A 26589-nucleotide genomic window follows, 5' to 3' on the forward strand; every position below is an offset into this window, starting at 1 on the left:
TGCGGAGTTCAAAGGTTTATTTCTATGATCAATTATAAATATATGACCTACACAAACCAAGACTTTTTCCGCGCTTCCAACGCTAAATACCCACATGGTGTACGTGTGCATCCGTCGCGTTTACTGTCTTATCCTAAACGTCTTATTTGCTTTTGAAAAATTGTGAATTTAATTGTCGGGCATGGGACAGATGATGATGTCCAGCAAAAATCTGTAGGTCTGGCAACGTTGGTCTACGTATTTGTTGCATTACTGGTTATTAATTTATGTTTTTTGAAAATCTTGCCAAATATTTTAATTTGGTTTTTCGTTTTCATACCGACCCGAGTGGGATTGAACTAAAGAAAAAACGACAAAACCGAAGTACGTATGACGTCACGCGTACCCCGTCAGATTTCGTTCGTTTTGGCGGGCTTTAAAAAATGTTAACTTTGAAAATAATTTTAACTATGAAGTCGACTTGTAAACAAAAAAAAATTAAAATTTGTATTTAAGTTAGAAGGAGAAACTAATCTTTCACCTTCGAACAACTACAAAAATAGTCAAATAATAAATCAATATAAAGTGTGATTGCTGCATGACGAGGGGAAATTGAAAAATACAATTCATGTTGGTAATTGATTTATATAAAGTTTTTATTATTTATTAAAATTACATAAAAATATAATAATACTTACAATTAATTTCAATAATTCAATTTTAGTATCTAAATATTTTTGGATAATATATTAATTTTTACTCTATAATACAATTATAATTAATATAACTTTATTTGTTCATCTTCAAATGACCAGTTGGATATTTATTTTATTTTATCTGATAATTTTCAACAATATTGTGTATTTAATTTAGAAAGTTGATTCTAGTTAGTGACTTATTGGAAGATGAAGTTGAATATCACTACAAATCACCGATTCCAAACAACTCTCTTTCTCCTCCTTGGTCCCTCAACAAGTTCTCTTTCATTCTTCATTCATCACTCCTTTTCCTAAAATATACGCACAAGTCTTTTGTCACAATCTTTAAATCATTGCATTAATATAATACAACAGTTAGATTCATTTTAGATTTATACCATTTTCCATCAAAACATAAAATGGTTTTCAAGTACACGACCCGATAATATTAAACGGCAACACTCGATCTATGTGTCTACTACAAATAGTGTGCCAAATAATTGGTGGCGCTGCAGTTACTTTTGGGTTTTATTACGCTAGCTCCAAGTGCCAACTTTTATTCGTTGGTGTCCTGAAGTTCTTACAGAGAGTCTGAATTTAATGTGCAATTTAAAGAACTTTATGACTGCTATCCAGGCACGTGTTTTACTAATCGCGTGGAATTTAGGTGGAATAACATAATAGTATGTATGAATCTAATTTTCCATTATTGAATACATTTGTTTTCATTTAAATGAAAACTCTTCAGAAGAATGAAGGGAAATGTGAGTCAGCTGCACATGAAGTCAATATGGGAAATGCACTTATGATCTAATATCGGCTGGTTATGCAATATCTCTGGCGATACGACAGCATGGCTTCGTAATCAACTTCATAAACATCTGGAATATCTCTGGCAGCTCCCTCGTTGAACACAATCTTGACAGATGTTTTTCCGTACAGTTCCTCTTCGTATTTTATCAGCTGGCGGAAGAAACCGGTGTTGGGTCGGATTTGAGGTCTGAAAGAAATACATCTCATTAGTGAACATTATTTATTGTATTGCGAAAGAGCGAATTAAAAGGAAAATTCTTTATTGATCATCCCATACGATCGCAAACAAATTGCCAAATATTAAATAATGACACTTTCTGAAATTTGTCTCAGATGGAGATAAATCCGGACGCTTTACAAGGGAGGTTGTGCGTTGGTTGATTGATGGTGTTATTGTTGTTATTGTTTGCTTGATCGGTCGGTCGGTCGGTCGTATGTTGGCTGATTAGTTAGTGGGTTAGTTAAAATATGGTTAGTTGGTTGATTAGTTGTTTGAATGTTTGGTTGATTTGATGTTTTAATGGTTGATTGCGCATTGGTCGGTTTGTTTTTTGGTTGATCGGTTGGTTTAATTATACAATGATCGATTGGATGTTAGTTGGTTGATTAATTTATTGAATGTTTGGTTGATTTGATGTTTGAATGGTTGGTTGCGCGTTGATCGGCTGGTTTTTTGGTTGATCGGTCGGTTGATTTGTATAATGATCGATTGGATGTTGATAAATTAGTTAGTGGGCCTGTGGTGAGGTTGATTTAGTTTAGGTTCAGTTGGTTAAATGGTTGGACAGTCAGTTAGATGGCTGGTTGGTTGAATAGTTAGTTTTTTGGTTGGTTGGTTGCCGGTTGGTTGAATAGCTAGTTTGTTGGTTGGTTAGATTGGTCAGTTGTTGGTTACTTGTGTGTCAGTCAGTTGAAGGTTGGTGTGTCGGTCGGTCGGTTGGTTGGTTGGTAAGTTTGATTTAGACATAAATGTCAGTTGATTGGATGTTACCTTTTGGCCCTGAGGTGGTGGAAGGCGTCCCTTAGCGAGAAGCCCTGGTGGCGCATGAGGTAAGCGAGGCAGAGCGCGGCAGAGCGGCTGACCCCGGCCACGCAGTGCACCAGCGTGCAGCCCCCGTGCACTCGGACCTAAAAACAAAACCATTACATTACTAATTAGAACAAACTAATTTATAAAACACAACAACTAGAGGGTCTATATTCTTTCCAGGATTCATTCTCATTCGTATTTGCACAACTTGTGGGAAATATTTAATTTATTTACAATACTCCGAACTAAAGTAATCAATAAGCTTCCATTAATATTAAAAAAAAAGTGTTGTGGATGTTTTCTATACGCAGGACACGGACAATAAAATAGAAGGAGCAATTATTTGACATCGAGGACATTTCACATAATTTCATTGTTTAGAGTTTGTATATTTGCCCACACGTCAGAAGCTATAACCTTTTTTTGTAACGTAGGTAATTATTTTTATTTTTCTACTAACAGCCTTACTAAAAAACGCCGTGTAAATATTACGTGGCGCGTAAGTTCAAAACAGTGAAAAACTTGACTTGTTACCATGACGTTTGTTTGATTAAAACGGTGTTAAACCAGGCTCAAGGCCGGCTTTACCACAACAGCATTGAATTTAAATTATCTGCCAAAGGAGTCAACACAACATATGGCAAGGACAAGGAAATCATGAAAAATTATTTTTACTAGTCCTTAAACGTGTAAATTCCGTGGGCACCGGTAACACCACCCCACAAGCCCGTGTACACTGTACATTAGACTGGAGCGACATTGCATGTATTTTTATAAATTGCATATTATTTCACAAAATCTGTCAAAAAATGTATAAGATGACACTAAATTATTAAATGTAAAATTTTAAAGTAAATAATCACACAGGTTTGCTCTCGGTGGAAGTTTTAGCGAAAATAATGGGAATAATGGATGTTAGCCGTTTTGCTTCCGCTATGCTCAGAAATTCTCATTTAATTCCATATTATGCAGGATAATCGTCAAAAACAATATGTAACGTACTAATGTTCAATCAAGTTTTCGTGAAAAAGGGCGTGATTTATGATTTTTGCATTAATAAATCCATGGGTTTTCGGGTAAAGACAAACATAGAAATTTAAGTATTTTTAAAAGAATATGGATGACAAAGGGCATCTTTTTTCTGCTATTATTATTTTTTTTACTGCTATTTTATTTTTGAAATATCGCTCCAGGCTACTGTACGCCTGGGAAGTAAATCATACACTAAAAATAGTTAAATTATAGTTACAGTATAAGTTTTATAAATATAAATTTAAAGTGGTTGAAGTACCCTGCGGTCAATAGGTAGGTAATGATTTCATCATTGCTAGCACCGGTCATGTGCCAAGGACAGATATTTTTGTACCCGACAGATCAATCTGCGATTGCGAAAACTTGCACTTATCGAATTGGCAAGCCTTGCGATGTTTTCACTATTCTCGTATATCACATATTACCTACGCAATTGTTCATACGTGAATGAAATTCCAATTATTGATTTGCAAGTATTCTTGTTTACCAGACCGAAACTACCACTGACTTATTTTTGGTGTCACTGGAATGGAGATTGAAAAGAATTATTTTTTCGTCAAAGAACATCGTAGAATCAGATTGTACCTTTTTAAAATACAGAACCCGGAAAACCTTGGGCTGGACGGTGCAATCTCTTACATTCCATCAGCAATATGTAATGTAATCATCTTCATATTTTAAGGTATGACCACCCTTCTACATATGTACATACATGGAGGTTACTTTAACCAGTGATTCCTGACATTATTTTAAATAAAAAACATAAATTGAATTATTTTGATCTCTGGAAACAATTTTCGTTGTTTTTGTTAAAAAACAAACGATTTAAAAAGATTATTTGGCATTTTAACACTAGTTACTCTGACGACTAACCGCCTGATCCCCCCACCCGACCATAACTGTTCAATACCTACTGATTTTTTAATTTTTGTAGTTGAACAAAAAAAAAACATATTTTCATCGGACCGGAGGTCAAAATTTGATTACATTTTTTACCCCAAATAATGTAAGGAATCGCTGTTTTTTTTAAAAATATATATGTACCTAAGAGATTGACATGTTTTTTTGTTGTTGTAGGAACACATATTTATGACTACCGATAAATCATTAATCAAACCGGTCGGTGACCGAGTTGACATCGCGTTTGGGTCCTACCCAGGCGTAGTGTGTTCAATTCCTCGGCTAGCTAAGTCTTCCAGCACAACACAAGCAACGTTTTCCGCTTTGTGTGGTAGTAGTAAGAGATTTTCAAATATTGTCAGGTTATTCGTAGAAAGGGAATGTTTGTCTTTCTTAAAAAAAATTGTAAACTACTGATTGTAAACATTAGGAACCATACTAATAAATGTGTTTTAAATTTTACACAATTGAGAAACAACCATTAAAGTATATTAAAGGGTAGCTTATCAGTTGTGTAAAATTTAAAACAATTTTTTTAGTAAGGAGGTTTGTATTTTAAGAAACTGTTTTTGTGGAGTTTCTAAAAATCTACCGTGAGAACAATATGTTAATGTTATGAATACATTAGTCGCAAATAGAATTAACGGTCCACATTCTATTTTAAAACACAATAGTCCTCTGCTTCCTGAATGAGAGAATTGACTAATGTAGGTTACCCCCTATAAACGTATAAACTCTGAACAACACGTAATTACATACATTTCCCGACACACCTACATACGTCATTTCCCATACGTCGCGTCGATGAGCGTAAATACTAACACGCCTATTAATAAACTTTCATTAGTGAAAGCGAAATATTTCGTTACGCGTTGGCTACTAAGACATCGCGCGATTTATTTAAAACCGATTCCGCGTAAACAAAAATAAGCAGGTATTTGAGGGGGCGCGGGTTCATTCAGCGGCCAGAAGTATTTCATCTCCATTTACTGACAACTGGATTGCTTCATAACAAGATAAGTCAGAACACTGAGAACTACCAACTGCGCAGTACACCGATTTAATACATTTATTATTGGGCGGCTTACATCGCTTACATAACGAATTCTACGCTCTTTTCACATACTCCGACGATTGACGAGCTTTTTCTCTAGCGCGCTTCCTGCTCCACGTGATTTAGTAACAAAATAAATCTGAAAAGCACACCGATAAGTTGTGGAAATAACTCCACCGACACCGATAACCAGCACTTTTTTTTAGCTTTTCCTTTATGACTTTAGGGTCACGGGGCCATCTCTCGTCGTGTGCAAAAATACAAAAAAATATACAACGTTACAGGTTGATTATTTTTTTCGCAAAAATATTTTTTTAAATATTTCCTGCAAGATTGGATGTGAACAATCGTTTCGAAAATATTGTGTAGTAATAATATGAAAAACTCGAATTTGTTGGTTTTAATTCTATTCTTGTTTCGTTCTATGAAACGAGCTAGTACCTACGTAAAACAAAATTATCTACAAAAATATCACAAAATAGTACCTTCTGATGGTAGGTAACACTAATTTGTGCGAATTATTATTTTCAGAATGAAGATACTCTAAGTATCACCCTGGCGAGAGACCACTGTATCAAAACTTTGACTGAAATGGCTTTAGCCGTGTTTAGTGGCCAAATCTGATATTCAGGTACCTGCCAATATCGTTCACTATCCCACTCCCTCTCCTCACAATTTACCATAATTGCGGATGCCGAAGACCCAAGTTCCAATATTACCCAAATTATGAGAGGGCATTGCGGTGTTCAAATTTATAGTAGTAGGTACGCCGTATTAAAATTTAATGAAATGCGTTCTGACAGTGAGAAAGTTATTTTTTCACCATACATTTAAAATAAACAGATTATTTTCTAATGAGTATTTAGTAAGTTTTGCGTTCTTAGAGTAGTAGGTTATTCTTGGAGAAGAAATATTTTTTCCAACGCCATGTAAGTCCTGGGAGCTTGTTTAAATTCCTACTGTCCCAATTGCACGTGACATGCGTGATTTTATCTTTGCTAGCAGACCTTTTAAGATTTGCCCCAAATCTAGTTCAGCGGCAAGAAAAGGTTTTGGCAAGGCGCGTGGCCGAACGCCAACAGAACAACAACTAAACGTTTTTACAAGTTCGGCTCAATTTTAAACTCTCATTACTCATTGGAGTCATTAGCAATAGGTGGTCACTGGTCATCACGTGTCACGTCATGACCTGTCAAATACAGTTAAATTTACTCCGGTAATGCCCTACTTTAGGGCTGGCCTTCAGTAATTGTCACAACCCTATTTTTGTAGATGTATGTTAATGTTAGCCAATCAGCTGTTGTGAATAGTTAAAATGACATCTTAACAATGAATGGTATAATCTTGAAAGATATATATACACAATATTTTTACTGGTCTATTTATTTTTACTGTCAGCTTTCTGAGATACGATTAAATTGTATTAAAACTAGAGCCAAAAGTGCCTGGCTGCAATGTCAGATTTCTGAGATACGATTAAATTAACGTGTTTACACAAAGATAAATAAATAAGTTAAATTATGTATTTGTTTTTGCATTATAATTTTGTTTTTCATTTCCACGTTGATTGACTTTGGTGTCTCGGAATTAAGCAATCGGAATGGCCAATAAAGATTCTAGAATCAGACAGTTGTGAACTAAGCCAAAAATTTAATCCTATTTCAAACAATCTGTTGTCAATAAGGTCCGCCAAATATTTATAATTATACATATGAAGGAAAATAAACAATACTTTTTATCGCATCGAAGACAATATTTCATTTATAAATGTACATTGTACCTGCTCTAGGTTTGCGAGAAAGCCTGATTTTTTTTTTTTTTTTTTTTTTTTTTTTTATTGTTGATACATTTTTTTTTTTTACAATATTTCATATTTCAATTTAGTAATGTTGGCCTCACTGGGTTGTTTACCCGTGCTGAGGCCCCCATTTTATAATTTAAGAATTTATACATTTAAAAATAAAAGAAAAACAACATTAAAATAAAGATAAATTTAAAATAAAAATAAAGATTAAAAATAAAAGAAAAATATCAAAAGAGAATGTAAATCGGTATTTATAATGATATATGTGTTTGTGCGTGTTGCGTGTTTTATATCTTTTTGTGTGTTGCGTGTATATGTTTTATTCTTTTATGTTATAGAATTTTGGTAATATTGTCTTTTTGTTCTTTAATCCATTTTTTTATTTTGTGTTTGAATTTATTTTTATTTTCCTCAATTTTTGTTTCAAGTGGAAGACTGTTGAATGCTTTAATAGCGTGGTATTTATGGTGTCTTTGTCCAAAGGTAGTGTTTACCGTCGGAGTTTTTATGTTTTCTTTGTACGCTTGTCTGACCGGTCTATTAGTGATATTTTGTGTTTGTTGGGGTTTGTTTTTTTGGTCGAAAATGTAGTTTAGTAGTGTTTTAACATATAATTGGCGTATATCAAGTACGTCACAGCTTTTAAATATTTGGTCTGTGTCGGTTAGTTTATGTTTTTTGAGTATTACCTTTAATATCGTTTTCTGTACGATTTCTATTTGAGCGATAGCTGCGTTTGTTGCTCCTCCCCAAGCAATTATTCCATATTCTATTATTGATTGGCATAGTGCATAATATATTGTTTTCAATTGTTTTATTTTATATATGTTTCTTATGTTTAGGAAAATGTGTATTGTTCTGAGGAGTCTATTTGTGATTTGTTTGATGTGATGTGTCCATCTAAGATTATGGTCAATTACGATTCCTAGATACTTTATTTGTTCTGTTTTTTCTAAAGGGGGGCAATCGCAGATGTTGGTGTTTATGCATTCGTGTATTTTTATGGTGTTTGTATTGTTTTTTGGCTGTCCTGTTTTAGTTATGCTGTACGTTGTGAATTTTGTTTTCGATATGTTTAGTGTGAGTGTATTTGAGTCCAACCATTTTTTCACTTGCGTGATTCCTAGATTCGCTATGTTATAAACCTTATTCCAGTCCTTAGATTTAAATAGTAAAACTGTGTCGTCTGCGTAACTAATTATTTCTCCATCTATTTCCATGCTGCAAAGTTCATTTATGTAAATTATGAAAAGAACTGGCCCTAGTATGCTTCCTTGTGGAACTCCGTGTGTAATCGGTAGTGGTTTGCTAGTATAGTTATTAATTTTGACTTGTTGTGTTCTGTCGCTCATGTAACTTTTTAATAGTTGTAGTTCTTTGTCTTTGATACCCATATTTTCTAATTTTTTAAAAAGTGTTTTGTGGCATATTGAATCAAAGGCTTTAGCCAAATCTAAATATATCGCTATGCATTTAAACCCTTGATCTAAGTTGCTATGTATATAATCTATTGTACTAGCTAAAGCTTCTTTTGTGCTTCTTTTTTCTCTAAATCCATATTGTTTGTCCGAGATTAATTTGTTTTCTTCCAGGTATTTTATTATTTGGTTTTTTAATAGTCTTTCGAAAATCTTTGATAGAGAGTTTAACAAAGTGATTGGTCTATAGTTAGTTATTTCCATTTTATCTCCGGATTTATACATAGGGATTACCAGTCCTTTTTTAAGAGTATTAGGAAAGCAGGCATGTGTTATGCTAAGGTTGATTAGGTGTGTTATAGGTTTTAATATTTCATTTTTTATTATTTTAATGCAATCCGTTGTTATCTCATCTAATCCAGGAGCAATCTGGTTTTTTAATGTATTTATTATTTTGTTAATTTCAATTTCCGAACTTATTTTTAATATAAATCTGTGTTGTGTTGGTTGGGTATCGATGTTTGATCTGTTTGTTTGTGTTAGTGTGTTTGTGCTGTGTTTTTTACGATTCGCTAAAACTTTCCCTATAGTTGCAAAAAAGTTATTTGCGTGGTTTGCCATCATTTCTATATTTGTTTTGGCATCTATTTTTTTCGAGTTAATATTTAGATGTTCGATAGTATTTTTTTGTTTGTATTTTTGTGTGTATGTAACTTCCTTTAATATTCTCCATGTTTCCTTTGGGTAATTGTTTGCTTTTTTAAGTTTTTCTTTGTAGTACATCTCCTTAGCTACTCTAATAATTTTCGTGCATATGTTTCTATATCTTTTATAGTAATTAAGTTGTTCCATGTCATACGGTGTTTGTTTAATTTGTTTGTGAATTTTGTCTCGTTTACGAATACAGTTTAATATTCCTTGTGTTATCCATAGTTTAATTTTTTTTGCTTTGTGTGTAAGTTTTATATGTTTTATTGTAGTGTAATTATTTATTTCTTGCGTAAGCGTATTTGTAAATGTATTCCAGGCTTCATCGACATTATCTATTTGGTATAATGTATTCCAGTTTATTTTTTGGAGTTTTTCTTTTAAGTTTGAGTAGTCAATTATTTTTTTTGTAAATATTTTATGTTGTTTCGAAGTAGTGTTTTCGGTGTCTATTGCTATCATATTCATGTAGTGATCAGTGATTGTGCTTTCAAGTACTACTGTTTTGGTTTTTAGTTTTGTCTTGATCATTATATGGTCTATGCAGCTTTTAGTGTTTTGTGTGACCCGTGTTGGGACATTTATTATTGGCTCCAGTCCGTGTTGTGCTAGTATTGCTAGGTATTCTATGTTTTGTGGGTGTCCGTTTTGTAGAATGTTTATATTAAGATCTCCTATGATGATGATATTTTTGTATTTGTTGAGATCATTTAATGTATTGTTAAGATCAGTTAAGAAATTTGTGATGTTGTTTTTGGATGGAGATCTGTACATAGCTAGGATACATGTTTCTTTTCCATATGTAATTTGTATGCAGTTGGAGTCGATTATGTTTATTTCTTGAATGGTTGTGTTATTTTTATCACTGACGTATATAACTATACCATCATTTTGGTTTTTGTGTATTTTTGTATGGTGTGTATTATAGTTTTTGATTGTTTTTGGTATGTAGTTGTCATTCAACCAGCATTCTGTCAGCACAATGACATCAAAATTATTTTCGAGCTGTTGGAGGTATATAAAAAATTCATCAAAATTTTTATTGATCGATCTAATGTTTTGGTGTAATATATTGATTCTATGTTTTTCTTTTGTGAATTTGGTCCAGAGGTTAATATCATTTGTACTTTCACAGTAGTGTTGATTGTCCGAATCTATATATTCCATGTAATCTGCCATGTTGGTGTGTATTTGTGTAAGTATGTGATGTGAGGTTGTGTTAGATGTACAGTCGTGTTTATGTCAGTTTATTAGATATATCGTTTAGGTGTTTTATTTCCATAACCTTTGAGTCTTTGGATTTTCTGACGAGAATTTTTCCTGATTTTACCCAAACATATTTGTAGTCTTTTTCTTGGGCTCTTTTTCTGGTGTTCCAGTGCAGATTTTTGTAATATTGGGTTAATGCCGCATTAAGATAAACATATTTGGCTCCTTCTCCGTTGAATTTTTTTATCGGGTCATTGTGTTTGGATGCTAACATGGTTTGTGCTTTTGTGGTATCCTTAAAATTAATTGTTATTTTTGTTTGATCATTTGTTTTGTTTGTTGTGACTTTGTATGTATCCTCTGGGGACATCGTAACGCCTGCGAGTTCAGCGATCCGTGTAACAGCGTGGACTGGGGATATGTTGTCCTGTAATTTTAGGCCGTTTATCTCTATGGAGTTCAGCAGGGCTGCTTGTTCTATATCCGCCAGGTGGATTTCTACCGTAGATAATCTGATTTCTTTATCCGCTAGTTCCTCCTTGATTTTGTTGACGGTGTTTGGAATGTCCATGATTTGTTGAAGTTTTTGTAAAATGTCATCATATTTGTCATTGATGAAGTTCGTGAAGTTTTTTATTTCTTGCAGCTCTGTTTCAATTTTATTGAGCATTACTGTCTTCATTTCCTCGAATTTCGTATTGATGAATTCAAATATTGATTCACTGTCTATATTAATCATAGATTGATGTGTCGCCGACGGTGAGTCCATAGTGCTAGTTTGTGGTGAAGATGTGGTTTTCTTCGCGCTGGGGAATTTACTGCGAGATTTAGACATGTTGTTGTGTTTTTAGGGTTGCTCCTGTTGGTGGGCAAAAACAATGGCACTCTCTAGCGCCTAAAGGCAGGCAAAATCAATTACACCGGTTATGTATTTTGAGGCTTGCGCCTGTTGGTAGGCAAACACACTGGCACACTCTCTAGCGCCTATAGGCAGGCAAAACCAGTTACACAGGTTGTGTTTTGGTTTGAATCCGTGATGGTAGCTGATTGTGAAGCTGTTTTTAAAATCCAAGTGAGAGTGTTATAATCTGGGTTGAGTATTATTTATTAATATTTATTATTATATTTATTAAAAAAAAGATTTATTATTTTTTTTTTGTTCGCCGGTCTGAGGATTGAACTGTGATCGACAGAATAGCGCGGTGCTGACGTTTTAGACCACTGAGCTATGGAGCCTTGGGTGAGAGCCGTGGGATACGTTTAAATATACTTGTGTAAAGTTCATTTAGTACTTGTTTATATTTTGTTTATGCTCTTGGGTATACACATGTATTTATTGTTGCACTTGTAACGTTTTTAGCACTTTTTTATTTTGTTATTTCACTTCTTATCTTCACCGAAAAACTGTGAATTATTTACAATTGTTCTCTTTGTTTTGTATAGCTTCTTGTCGAAATACAGTCTATATGATTTTAATTTTTAATGAGATTAAACTGTGCAATCTAGTAGGAAGTTTATTGTTTTAATTTCAAAACACTATTTTGATACTTTCGGGTGTTACAGTTGAGGATCTAAGATCACGCGATGATAGTGCGCGAAAAACTACACTGTATTTCATAAACTGAAGTGATTCACTTAACTTTTTACTACACTTTTGATTAGATTAATGTTGGAGCATTCAAATAGTCGTCTGACGTTTATGATTGTTGTTGTTATTCCTCCGAGAGAGAGTAGTTTAAAAGCGATCCTGCCCCACTTTGTGGTTCCTCGTATCATCTCGCCTGTCCTCTGTTGGCTTTTGCGAATGAGAAAAGGGACCATCATCGAGAAGCTATACTAACTAAATAAAGAGAGAAATAACGAACCAACAATGATGGTTGTTTTCGTAGCAATCGTGTTTTCCCACCCCGGAGAAATTTCTTCGAATATCTGGAGAGATGCAACTCGCTAATAGTGTGGACCATGAGCATTACACAATACATATTACAAATAACGACACAGCATTTACACAAATTACTGTGATTTAATAAATTATCACAACATTTTCTCGAATGAGCTACAGGTACTTTATTACAAGGTTATTCTCGGTTATGTTTTTATCCGCCACTATTTTAGTTCGAAAAATTATATTTTATAAAATTTCGCACATAGTTTTAATTTGTGAAAAGTAATTTATTTGACTGTGCAAATGAGACGCTTGACTAGTGATTCCCAAAGTGGGCGCCCTGAAGAGTTTCAGGGGCGGAGGAGATGCGAATAAATTATTTTTCAATACGCGTTTATTATTCTACCAGAGGCAAAGGACTAAGGAACACGTGGTGCTGAAAATTTAAAACAAGTATAGCCACTCGAGCAATTGGTGTCATATATACATTTACCATATTATTTACTTTAAAATATTCCGGAAAATATGAATATGGAAACAAATTAAACTGTTTACTCCAGTTTAAAGCCAATGAATCCACCTAGATTTAACCGTTTATCCTACATTCTACACTACAGGTTCTATAAATTTGGAAAATTATGGCAAGCCATCGCTCAAAACGTTTTTGCAAACTTGGCATAATGCCAAAAATCACTCCAGTGCGCGCAATGGTAATAATCACAGGTTTACGAATTATTAATATGTACCTACAAATAATAATTTTGTTTGGCTCCTGACATGTAGGCAAAAGTATTAACATGTCCAATAAAAATATTATTATAATAATAAATTGAAATGTGAAAATCCTCGTTATGTATTTGTTTCTAACCATGGAACCAGTAGCTAATAACCGTTTATAATCAAGCTTTTGGACATGTCGTAATTTATTTTTGGGGTAATATGTAAAAAGTTTATTAGGAAACGGCATGCTATGCCGTTTTTGATAGGATTTTAATAAACCAGAGACTCCTTTCGTTCCTATTCGTTATTCTATGGGGAATACGATTTAATATTAATGATATTCTCATGCATAGGAAAAAAATTCGTTTGGCATATTATAGACGCAGACCTTAATTGCTATTTTTGTATCCATTGTACAGAAAACTTCCACACCTTTTTGATATTTTTTCTTAACTTAATTCATTTACAGTGCCATTCGATAGAATTGAATTGTGTTTATGTTCTAGAAGTAAGATAAATTTTATCTTACTTCAGGTAAAACTGGTCAAACATTTTAAAATATTGAAAATTCCTTCTCGAAAAAATAATCAATTTCAACGACCCATCAGGGCCTGGAAGTCGAAAGGTCTTGTATGAATTGGGAACATCGAGATTTTTTAGATAGGCCTTGTATTGATTTTCTATTCAGCGGTGCAAGTGAAAGGTAGGTACCTAATATTGATGATTTTAAAGGCAAATATTAAAGAGAGGCGGCGAGGTCAATAAAGAAGGTACGACATAATGTTTTTGAATGATCCTCTGCTAAATGTTACCTGTTCTATGAGGTCCGCCACGAGGTCAAAATGCTGTTTGAGGTCTTCGTCCACGTCATCTTTGACGGAGACGCGTAGAAAGGGCGTGTCGGGCGCGGGCAGTGGCGTGTCAGGCAGCTCGGGCGCGGCGCTCACCACGCACGACACCTGCAGCGCACACAGAGCGCGCGTGCTCACCGCGCCCGCGCCGCACAGCGCGAGTCCCGGCACCACCACGGTCAGCCCACACAGCCCGGAACTGCCCAATCTAAGTGGAAAAAAATTAATTGATTATGTTGATGATAAGGGAGTGCACTTATCCACAATATGGAATAAAGATGTAATGTATATGTTTATAATTATATACATATTATACTCATTTCAAATAGCTATTTACTTCGTTTTCACCACTGCCAAGAAAAAAATTGGCAGGACCACTAATACTTTACATTTTCATAATGTAATTTGTGTTTCAAATGTTATAAATCCATCGTTACTAGTAGTTCTGTGAACTGCAGACCTCGCGTCTAAAAAGTATATTTGTACCTTTCAATAATTTGAAATCAAAACCCAAATTTCCCCTGAAATCATCACATTTGTAGGTAGATACTTAAATACCCACCTATCTAGTTAGTTAATAAACACGATGATTTCACATTTAAAAAAAGAACATTTACTGAACCGTTAACCATCACATGTCGTGTGCGAATCCTAAATTTATGGTCTTACTATTTTGCCAGAATAGATACTTATATAAAGAGACATGCTTTTATTGAGTGTGCATATCGGCTACTGTGGCGCACGACAGGTTAAAACGGATACCATCCTAAACCGGACTTCGCTAGGTTCAGTCAATAATGAGATCGTTTAACCTACAACGTTTTTTTTTCTATTGCTGAGGAATGATACAAATTTTTGAATTTTCGGAAAATGTTGATATTTGTGACCGGCTGAAAAGCTTATGACATCGTGGTACACTGTCATTCGAATTATAAATTGTACTGAATCGTGTCTCGTGCGACGTCACGAGACTCGATTGCATACGTTTTACTAAAGTTCACTTTGAAACTACTTCGTAATTTTTATAGATATTGATAGACTAACTTTACTGTCTTTAATATGACTCTTTCATTATAATAGATTATTTTTCTCAAAAAAATAGGTAACGATCCATCGGACAATGTTGCTTGTTCAATAATGGAGGATTTAACTAGAAGAGGATTAAACTTGCGACGCCAGGGTGGGAACTCGATGCAATTGATGACTCGGCTACTTACCGGGCTAATTACAATAGTACTTCTGAATGTAAAGTAAATGTAGGAATGAAGTAGTTACTAGTAATTTGCCGGAAAAATTATAGATTTCGCATTATTTTCTTTATTTTTAGTGGCATGATTCAAGCTCTTCGCGTTTCAGCAATTTTTTTAGGTGTCATCGCGTTTCTTAATGCTTTGAAAAAATCACTTAAGACTAAATTAAGCCGTTCATTAATATTGTAAATATTTTAATTTATGTTTATTAATATTATGTATGTCCGCCACTGCTGTGCAGGAATATCTTACATTCATCTTTGAGTCATACGTTATGCACCTATTAGTGGATCTGCCTCGCTCCCTCTCCCTCCCTCGCCGAGGAATGTGAAGACAGAATGTGGCCACTAGATGAGCACGTGGACGAGTGTGCTTACAATTCTGTCAAATAAGTTACATAAAATAATTCTTTTAACCGGAGGGATTTAATTTTATTTAATATGTATGCTATGTTAGTTTATATTCTCCGGGAGACCAACAGTTGATGAAACATAGAATATTCAAGAACTCTTTAAAAGTAAACTATTGAAATGTTTCCCCTTTAAACCACGTATTGTAATAAATATAATTCTTAATAGTTCCATATTACCTTGTTATGGTATGTTGAGAAGGCTAAGCGGGTGGAATTTAAATATATCGTGAATTTACGAAGAAAATCGTTTCGGATGAGCTACAATATTCGTTAATTACTTTTTGTGATGCTAAGTTAAAGGCCATAATTACCTTTATTTGTGTATTGCCACGATTTAAGGAAATAATTTTTAATGAAGAATTTTCAAATCTTTTCAAAGTTGAATGCACACCGTTAATCCATTTCTTCTACCACATTGCACTTTATTGTTTACAGTGGGTTGTTTTTCTTTCTCTGCTCGTCGTTTATTATTTTATAACTGCCTTTGCAAATCTATTTTTACTTTACTTTTGTGTTTGTATGAAATTATAATAACGATTTTCTCTACTACAGGTCGTTTTACTTATTATATTATACATCTAGGTTTTTTTTTTTATCTATTATTGATATTATTTACCTCTTTTATTTATGTTTGTACCGCATTGTGCAAGTGAAATTAATAATTATGATTTTTCTTAAAATATGTAAAATTAAATAACCTCCCACTTACTTATGTTTTGTAAATTCCTCCCGTCCCAAAATAAGTTTTAAAGAAAATAAAAAAATGTTATTTTAGTAAACAATCAGAATATGATGAAATAGCGGGCTGTTAGAGAGGATTTTTTGTTGCATCAGAGACATCTTCGGCGCCAGCGGGCGTTGTGAGTTTTTCAAACTTCTCGTAAATATTTAAATCACTTCAAAACAACCGACAATAAAATGACTCTTAAAAAAAAACATAAAAAACTGTTTTAATTGATTGCTAAAAAAGGACAGGCATTATTCCTTAAAATTGATAAACTTTTTTAATGGGTTAATAAAATCAATTTCGGCTACAAAGCAGCTTACGCTGATTTTTTTAAAATATATGAGAATTGAAATTTACCAAAAATGAAATTATATCGTGAATTTTTCGAAATTCTGTGCAGTCAGTTTCAGAGAACATTGTTAGTAGTACTAACAAGGCATTCATTGCATCGGAGAGAGTAGCGCGAGCATCCACCACTGCGCTTGCATTGAGAATATTGAGAATGCGGCTAGTTTAGGCCCTATGTCTCTAACCTTAGATACTAAATATAAATATTTTTTTGCTGGCGGATTGTTATCTTGGCCAATCTTTGAAGCCACCCTAAATCAGGCACCCATATCACAACATCAATTCTGTCAATCTAAGAGTATATGTTAAACCTAATGATTCAACATTCAATACAATAAAGTCATATTAAATAGATTAGCAATGAATGTGATTCAAAGATGACAGTTTACCTTAATTCCACATTATCAGCCAGGATGTCTTGAACGTTTGTCCTGGTCTTCGGTTCCTCGGCACAACCGTTGTCAACATCGCGCGATTCTTCGCTTATCACTTTCATCTCGAATTGGCGGTTTCTTTATATCGCGAGATTTACTGCAAACGGTGGGGCGAACTTTAATTTCTCATTTAATCCCAACTTTATTGTTTTCCGTCTGTGGTACTTATTTTTTTATTGAAAAGTGCGTGTTTGTCCAAGTAATAACGATCACAGCTGTTGACTTTCTTTCTAGAATTGAAGGCTGACTTGAAAAGCATATAAAATTATTTTGAAAAGTGTTTTTATTTAAATAAACTGAATGTTTTAGTCACTTTCTACAGTCGATGTCACAAAGAAAATACGATATGTTTTGAGTCTCTCTCTATCGACGTTGGAGCGATGTGTATTGAGAACACTGTACAGCGCACGGGGATGGGGTCTGCAGAGCGCGAGTGCTCGAGCACGTTTGTTTGGTAAGATTGAAAAGTGAATCTCTTGAGCCAAACGCCATACACCACCACCGCACACCGCACACCGCACACCGCCACCACCGCTTCCCGCGCGGTGTTCCCGCCCGCCGCGTCACCGGGAAGGTATTTGCCTGAACGGCGGAAAGGAAACGCCTTTCCCGGACAAAGACTAACTCTCGAGGAAAATTGCAGAAAATAGGTAACTTGCTGTTGCATTTTCCCAAATACATTTCTATGAATTTTGTATCTTATAGGAAAAACACAAATAACATTTTATTAATTTTAATTATACAAAAGTTATTACTGTTATTAGGTATACATTCCGATACAACTTTAGTATTAAAATATTAGACGAAACTCATAACAATACATTATATTTATTATGCACCTAACATTTACCTGGGTATTTGAAATATGTGTTTATATATAAGGCACATAGCAATAAAATGGATTTTTACTCCATCCAATAAGTATACCTTCAATCTTATAGAAATATTGCAAGTATGTATACACTAAACTGACGCTAAGCGAATTCACGCTTAAACGTCAGTTAATGAATAGTTATCATTGGATTACTTTCGATATGGTCGATTATTCCATTATCAACGATTTTCGATTACCACCGATTGTTGATGCGCCTAGGGCCTAGGGGGTAAACTCATCGGCTCTTTCCGCCCGGCCGCCAAAACTCTGTGCGGGGAAGGTTCATCAAAGAGTAAACTTTGCGGGATGTTTTGTTGTCCTGGAGCTATTCAAAAATATTTTTCTTCATTCCAAAGTTTTTTGTTCAATATTTTCACAAAAATCATCAATATTTTGTTGAGTAATCTGTGGTATTTCTTGAAAAATTATTCTATTGCGATACAACCGATGATATGATACAACTTAACCGAGTTGTATAAGTGTATATATTTTTCAAATAATACTTTGTGTGTTTAAAAATAATTAAATTATTGTTTTATTAACAAACACTTGTTTACTTTCATTTTCAGTTCCTTCAATGAAAGTCATTTTCGATGTTTCATAGATATTATATAATAATATAATATTATATATTATTAATAATATAATATTATATATTATTAATATCTTGGTAGATACCAAGCGTCATTCAAAAGAATTATTTATGAATAACCAAAGATACGATTGACAAAGGATTGAGAAGCCGAGATGCCAGGGTAGGAACCATAACAATTTTCCGCAATAATCCGTCATTTGTCTACCCGGCCATTAACCGGTTCATAGTATATAAATACTTCGTACATAGATATATAGAAAACTGTAGTAATACTTATTATTAATCTACTTATATTTTTTTAACATATATTGGGCCAAATTATATGTTGTCAGCATCACAGTGCTGCGGCGTGCCACCGAACGCAGAAAGGCACCTTTGGAAATATTTTGGGATAATGTCTGTATTTGAAGTAGATGCTTTTCAGTCCCAAATGCCAACTTCCAACTCAGCGCCGCCCGCCGCCCGGTGCATGACGAAACAGCTGCCAGGTATCATTAAAAAAAATTTAAATCGTAAACATCCACCACTAAAAAGAGTTCTCGAGCGAGTCACTATAAAATTATTTCAGTTTCATTGAGACAAGTGACATTTTTATTTGAAAATGATTTAAGGAGAAAAACAAATAGATTACATTAGTATTGCAATATTGAAAACATTTTTATAGATTAAGATATAAATTTGGAAACATTCAATATTAAAAGTTATAAATACTAATCAACTTAATGAAACTTCATTGGTCAAGAAAATACGAATGTTTATTGTGTATGAATCTTTGTTTCCTTAATAAATAAATTAAAACATCTACCTTACTAACAACAAAAATTAAAATTAAATATTTATTATACATCGTTTTTGTATTTTTCCCATTCTGTTGTAGTATATATGTATATGTTCGAAAAAGAATCGATTCTTTATAAATTAAATAGCGCAGAATTAATCAATATTATTAATATTACTTATTCATTTGGAAATCGGTTTCTCAGTTGAAAATATCACCTGGAATTATGTACGTTTGACGTAATATGCGATAACGTTATACTCGCGATAAATTCCATTGAAAATCTAGAAAATAAAAGTGATTAGCCATAACAATGGCATTTTACCAGTTCTCCTTGACAAAGATAAAAGCAAACTCGTGTTTACATGAATTAAATTGTTGGGATTTAGTTCTAGACACCAAAACACACTCTGATAAATCACCTATTCGCGCCAACTCACAGTAGAACAATAACAAAAATTGTATTTTTTAATCATTAAACATTATACAAAAGTTACTATGAGCAAGGTCATAAAACACATTATACAAAGTGTCCAAGGGTAAAGTGCAGTGACTTCGGTTCAGGGAAAACAAATTTTCTTCGAAACTACCAACATTTTAGGTAGGTACTTTTCAGGTAAAAATGTTTAAATGTGCGTGTTACGCCACAAGTCACAACTCTCGTTGTTTGTGTGCGGTTTCCATGCTACATAATAATATATAGTATGGGTGACGTGGCCACTTTTCACTTTCGGTGTACTTGCCTGTCGTGAAATTTCGATCTAAGGGTGCGTATAAACACGCGAGAAGAACTGCTCAGCTGAACTACGAATTATGGGAAAGGATCGAAGCAACCGCAATTGGCGTGAAACGTTGCTTGCGGTTGCTCCGTCCTTTTCCCGTAATTCGTGACCCAGCTTGCGCGTTTTCTCTCGTGTCGATAGGTAGCATTACGCTAAAGATTTTTAATAGGTATGCTGTATAACATTTTGTATGAAAGAAAAGCGATGGAATTTCAAAAAAGTAAGATATATTTTTATGTGTATATTTTTATCTCCTCCCGAAGATACTGCATTTTACACCATTACACTTTACACCTCTTCTAATTGTGACCACCTAACGCGTGACTAAATTCTCCCATGAAGTAAAACAAGCCACAGAAAAGTTACTAAAATCACAATTTGTCAATAGGAGGAGCTGTAAAAACATAATGTTTACTCGCTCGTCGTCTTTCATTCTAAAAGCAGGTCCTAAATTTGGTTGTCTTTTATTCTGAACGCATTTAGCTGCGGAATGTCAGCCTGGCGCTTAGAGGACACCTTCGGCCTTTTAATAATCCCACTTCAAATATCTCTCTACCTTTATGCTTAGGAGACTCGAATAAATGTATTTTCGGCAAGGAATCCCGCCGGAGATCCACAACGCAGTCTGGAAAATTTTCTGAAAAATAAATAGATTGAAAATCATGGTTCAATCAATTCTCATTTCATCATTGCAAATGTTTTTCTTTGAAACTGCAGTAAAATACAATCAGGTATTTTCAGATCAAATTCTTTCAGACCATTCTGCTTTGAATCGTATATGGTTAACAGGAAACAGTCATCTTACCTGGCTTAGTAACTGAATGCACGTCGAAAACAATTTTTTTTCCAATTAATCCCCAAAAATGACAGGCCCAAGGCCCAAGGGAAATAATTTCCCTAAAGGCGTATGTCATCTTTGAGAATGCTATTTTGAGAGACCTTTTATAAGAAATGGAGGAGTAAATTTGTAAATTTAAAAATTAAAATAAAAAGTAAATTTTTGCACACAAACAATTATATGCATTAAACAATCTATATTAATTATGTTTATATTTTGATCTTAATGTTTAATATTTTTAATTTTTATTTGTATCTTTTTAAATATACGTATACTTTTTCTTTATTTTTCAGTTTACTATTAATTTTAATATATTTGTTTTTAGTTTTATTTATCATTAAATTTGTTTTTTCTTTTTTTTTCTTTACTTCTTTCTTATGTTTCTATAAAATAGTATTTTTTAGTTCTTCTAAGTTATTTTTATTATTACTTCATTATGACTTATACTTACATACTTATGTTACTATAAAATACTATTATTATTTTGTTATTATTATTTCATGTATAACTACCACAACACGGGCCTAGTATGGTAGTTAAAAAATCTCTAAAAATGTAACTTGTAAACATTTATTAAGTAATAAAAAAAAATAAAAAAAACAACAAGGAGGAAAATAATTCTGCGTATGAAAAAAATCACATTGTATATTTAAATGCAACTTGGGCATTTATTGAGAAACTCTATTTTAAACGTGTCGTGTTTTATTAAATACTAGACTGACGTTTACCCGGTGTTGCTGAGGGTTATCCTTAGGAGATACACATAATATACCATTGCGTAATTTTCTGAAGACCTATTCAAGATTTTCAATTTCGTAGTACATTATTTTGATGTATCTCATAAGGTTTAGCCAGCGTTAGCAATGTAAGCGTCCGAAAATAATTTACAAAACATTGACTTTTATCTAGTAATAAATTTTATCTAGTTTAAGTTTAATTTTATCTATTTTCTCTAGTTTATGTAAAATGTATACATAAACCTTCCGGAAGAAATTCTCTGAATGATGAAACCCTATCACAATCCGTTGCGTAGTTTAGAAGAACTAAGCGCACATACAGACAGACACGGATATATTTATTTTGTACTATTTAGAGATTATCACAATTTTCGATTTATAATTATGGTTTTTTTTTAATTTTAGCACGCGTATTTTTTTTTTTTTTTTACTTATTTATGTCTATTCTTGAATACACATTTTACAAATGATTACAGTGGTTTATATTGTAGTACAGAGAAAAAAGTACAGAAAAAAGGTATAAAAAATAAAGAACATAGGTTGATATAGGTAAAAAATAAAACTGTGTGTAGGTGATATTGTATTTTACGTGAACACCTCACTAGGAGAACCTGTGCTGAGGTCTTAACGTGTTTGTGATTAAGGGTGACAGGTATTTATGTGTTGTGGTAGAAAGTTTTTTTTTTTTCACAGACATATATTGAAGCATGAAAACACACATTTGTATGTGAGTGTATGTATTTTTGGATTATTCTTGAAGAACGTGTATAATATTTAATTTTACTTATTATATTTTGGTTATGTTTCGTTTGGAATTATAATCTTTTGAATAAAGTGAATATCTTGATTTTTTATCCAGGCTACGATATGTTTTTTGAGAAAGTTTGTAGATGTGTTTGTAGTTAATAATTGTTTCAAAGTAATGGGCATACTGTTAAAAAGTTTGGTTGCATAGTATTGAAAGTGTATTTGTCCGTTAATTAACGTTCGTATTTACATATCTCTTCTTTAGACAAACATCTTTTATTTTTGAAAGCTTACTACGAAGCCTTACAGCAGCGCACAGTTAGGGTATGTAGCTCACACTATATACCTTTAGCCTACCACACACCACAAACAATATTATGAAGAGGCATTCTTGAACGCCAGCCAAGTCCAATTCAGACGGGTACCTGGATATAACACTTATTGGATACTTTTATCTCCGATATTCGCCTGTCACGGAATCATAAAGCGATCACTCACACTAATGGATTATATCGTACGTATAGCGATCAACTTATTTTTTTAAAGACAATAACTCTCGTGCATAAGACATGAAAAACTTTATTTTTAAAAATTTTTTTTATTGAATAAATAGTTAATACATATCAACAAACAAGTCCTGCTAAGCCAATTGAATTGGCTTATCAACAGGTGCTTAAAGTTTAGTTACATATACATTTTTATAAGTAACGTATCATTAGTTGTTATGTTGTTTAAAGTCCCAGTATGAGATGCTTTATTTTTGGAAAGGTGTATGGTTCTTTATAGGACGTGTGGAAATGGCAAACTTCCTAAAACATAACGACGATATATGATCATTAAATTTTTCTCTAATTTTATATATCTTTCAAACCACATACCAACATAAAACGTTGAAAGTGCATAAAACAACACATACGATTTGAACAGAAATACGAGTATTATACTATCGATGGAGGAATGCCGTTGCAATGTTGTTATGATTATCTTAAGCGTCGGTTAGATGATATAATACATGTATTTAATTATTTTGAACTATGTACCGCGTCAAGATTGATACTTAATATCTACCTACGCATACATTCTACACGAAACACAAACATTAGCATCCACAACACATTAAACACATGTGATCCGTAAACATTTAATATCCGCCGAAAAGACGTAAACGAAATCATTGCATAAGTGAATAAAAAAAGGATTGCAGAAAAGCAAATATTTAGACTAAATTGAAAAAGAATAGAGCTTTTGGTAAGAATGTGTGAAACGATCCACGTGTTCATAACGCAACATGCAAATCATTCTATTTACCTATCTAGAAGTGCGACTTGCGAAAGGTACTTGAATTCAGAGAACGGAAACGACGTTGCCATTTTCCTTATTTGATTTACAAGAATAATGCAATTTACTCAGAAATTTCCAAAATATCTATCGATTTATTGTTATGCTGTAGTGGCTTTCATACCTACCAGTGGCGGCTCGTAAATTTTGGGTATATAGTGCTAATATTATTATTATAGCTAAAAAGTTTTTTTACAAAAACTCTGTTTTTTGTTAGAAGATTTCAGGAAATTTCAGTTAGGCAGTGCACTGCACCGATTTCCTGAAAATCTTCATGCAAAAACCCAAGTTTCTAAAAAAAACGTTTTCGGCTACAACATCAATAATTCAATTTTTTTTAAATTTGCAGTCTAGTTCGCCCAAAAGTCAAGAGCCGCTACTGACACCTACACGGAGAAAATTGATCCTGTTAAAAAGTGATAGCATGCCAAATTCGTGATAAAATATTAGTCATTGAGAATATATCTTAATAAATATCATGACGGAATGCAAAGATATCAGTATGTCAATATCAATATTAGTATTTATATGAACAAGTGTTCCGCCGTCCTCATAAAACACTTGCTTTTAACTGATACTTTGTTAGAGACTATGTCAATTCGTTCGAAGACCTTCAGTCCCGTTTTCAACAGAACAACGAATAATTTGACCAGATTTTCAATAAATTAATAGTATTTTGCTATCAGTAAATTTTCTCCGTGCACGCCGGCCAAGTTCGGAAAGTATTTTTCTGCAAACCCAACATTCGAATCCATAAGTTCAAAAAGTATTTTTCTGCGAACCCAACGTACATAAGTTCGGAAAGTATTTTCCTGCGAACCCAACGTACATAAGTTCGGAAAGTATTTTTCTGCGAACCTAATGTACATAATCTTAGGTAGGTATATTACCAACACTATGGATATTTTTTATATCCATAGTGTTGGATTTATGGATAACTTTTGCAATTACACAATTCCATCTATAAACTTATCGCTGCTCCCTCAAGAATCTTCACTGCATGCAGGATACAGAGAGTTAAAGAGGAGCACAACTCACACCCAGGTTCTGATGCTCGTACTCTTCAACATAACCTACAATGGAGATAGTTCTCGTTTCAAGATTTTGACAGAGAAAAATAAATACCAAGGAAATATCAACTCATCAATCGTCCCCTTAATAAGAGTAGGCAGGTACATAATGGGTTTTTCGGTATGCTGTTTGGGAAGGAGGAATGTAGTAGGATGTATAGGCATCCACGCTGAGTAGATCGCGGTGGGCGATGGACGCCGTGAAGCTGAGTCGTTCTGCTCAAAATAGCTTTGTCGGTCTGAGCCGAGCAGTCCCGTGGAATGTTACATAGTCACCATAGTCAACAGCTCCGCTAAACTACCAGCATATTGCACGCATGGCTGCTTCTCTCTATTTACATTGACCATTGGCGTCCCTTCTGTCATTCAAGAAGCGCAAACACCGCACGCCCGCGCCGCGTCCGCCGACGCTTTTCCCGCTGCCCTGTGCACAGTACACTGTGTACACTCAACAGTATACCATCAGCACAAAAACCACACACTGTACACAGTACCCGCTCAACGGCTGAACGCAATGCCCGCGTTCATAAATACAGTAGTATAATCATACCAAATATCTCACTTTAATGTTCTTGGCAATACTTAAAAATATCGTGAGGACCTTTGAATTCTTGACGGCCTGAATTATAAATTGACTTAATTAACATTATCTGAATTTAATGAATATTCTCATCAAATAATGACTTGTATAATTTTATCACTAGGCTTTGATTAGAGATCAACATTTAGGAAAGCGAAATAGAAAAAAACGGTAATAAATTGGCAAGCATATTCAATAAATGTTTTATCACATATGAAATGTCTGTGTTCAGGTAGACATGGTTGATAAATGTGATTTCGTGTTGTTCATTTCCTGGTACATTTTGTTAGCAACCACCAGTGACTAGTAGGGTATAGTTTATAGGTTTAATCAGCAGCCGGTACCAATTATAAATCCGAGTGTCGGGAGGAATGTCTCTATCATAAATACCCACTCGTAATGATGTTACGTTAGATTTGTTGACATTTCTGCCAGAGAGTTTCAGTGGAGTTTATTTGTATTTTTGTAGGAATTCTGTTGGAGATATGCCACGCAAACTGTTTGCTCTCAAATGCTTGTCTGATTAGTGCGACCTGCTCGCACCTGTACTGGACTATTTCCAACTTGGCTACTTTCTGCTTTGTGGCGCATCTTCTTGGGTTCGGGCTAACATCGGGAATTATGACGAGAGACTTTAGTAGTTCTGGGCTCATTATTGGATGACTCACGGAAACACAGGTAAGCCGAGCTTTCTTGTGACCAGAGAACTTAAGATCATAATATTAAAGGAAAATAAGATAAAACAGGATAGAAATAGGTAGTCACATAACAGCAAGAAACACACGACGAGAAAACTCTTCCAATGGTACCCATTCAAATGTATCAACCCTACTAACAAAACACTATCGGTATATCCATGTTCAGACTAATTCATAATATAATTTCCACAATTTATTCATTCTATAGTATTTATGTTTAGCGACTAGACCTGAATAGACCTTCCTCTCATCTTCCTACTTCCGCATACCGCACAAGAAT

The 26589-nt window shown here is 33.8% G+C and overlaps 1 protein-coding gene across 1 annotated transcript; it reads right to left on the reverse strand.

Annotated features, from left to right (window-relative positions):
* Nucleotides 1–778: 778 nt before the first annotated feature.
* On the reverse strand, nucleotides 779–17727 carry LOC149426635 (dual specificity protein phosphatase 14). Its single transcript, XM_089632358.1, has 4 exons — nucleotides 17228–17727; nucleotides 14063–14309; nucleotides 2482–2618; nucleotides 779–1677 (listed from the first exon to the last, which is right to left on the reverse strand). Exons 1-4 carry the CDS (start codon nucleotides 17332–17334, stop codon nucleotides 1488–1490), a joined length of 681 nt encoding a protein of 226 aa, XP_089488484.1. The 5' UTR covers nucleotides 17335–17727; the 3' UTR covers nucleotides 779–1487.
* Between the last annotated feature and the right edge of the window lie 8862 nt (nucleotides 17728–26589).

Source organism: Hesperophylax consimilis, chromosome 1, assembly GCF_061612785.1.
Source record: "Hesperophylax consimilis isolate HC1 chromosome 1, BYU_Hcon_1.0, whole genome shotgun sequence".
Taxonomy (NCBI): Eukaryota; Metazoa; Arthropoda; class Insecta; order Trichoptera; family Limnephilidae; genus Hesperophylax; species Hesperophylax consimilis.

Bases quoted from the DNA above. Each gene is read 5' to 3' on its own strand.
- LOC149426635 (XM_089632358.1), bottom strand. From the start codon at position 17,334: ATGAAAGTGATAAGCGAAGAATCGCGCGATGTTGACAACGGTTGTGCC. The intron at 2,619-14,062 runs GTAACATTTAGC...TTTTGTTTTTAG, and splicing joins TGGCGGACCTCATAGAACAG to GTCCGAGTGCACGGGGGCTG. The intron at 1,678-2,481 runs GTAACATCCAAT...TATTTCTTTCAG, and splicing joins CACCACCTCAGGGCCAAAAG to ACCTCAAATCCGACCCAACA.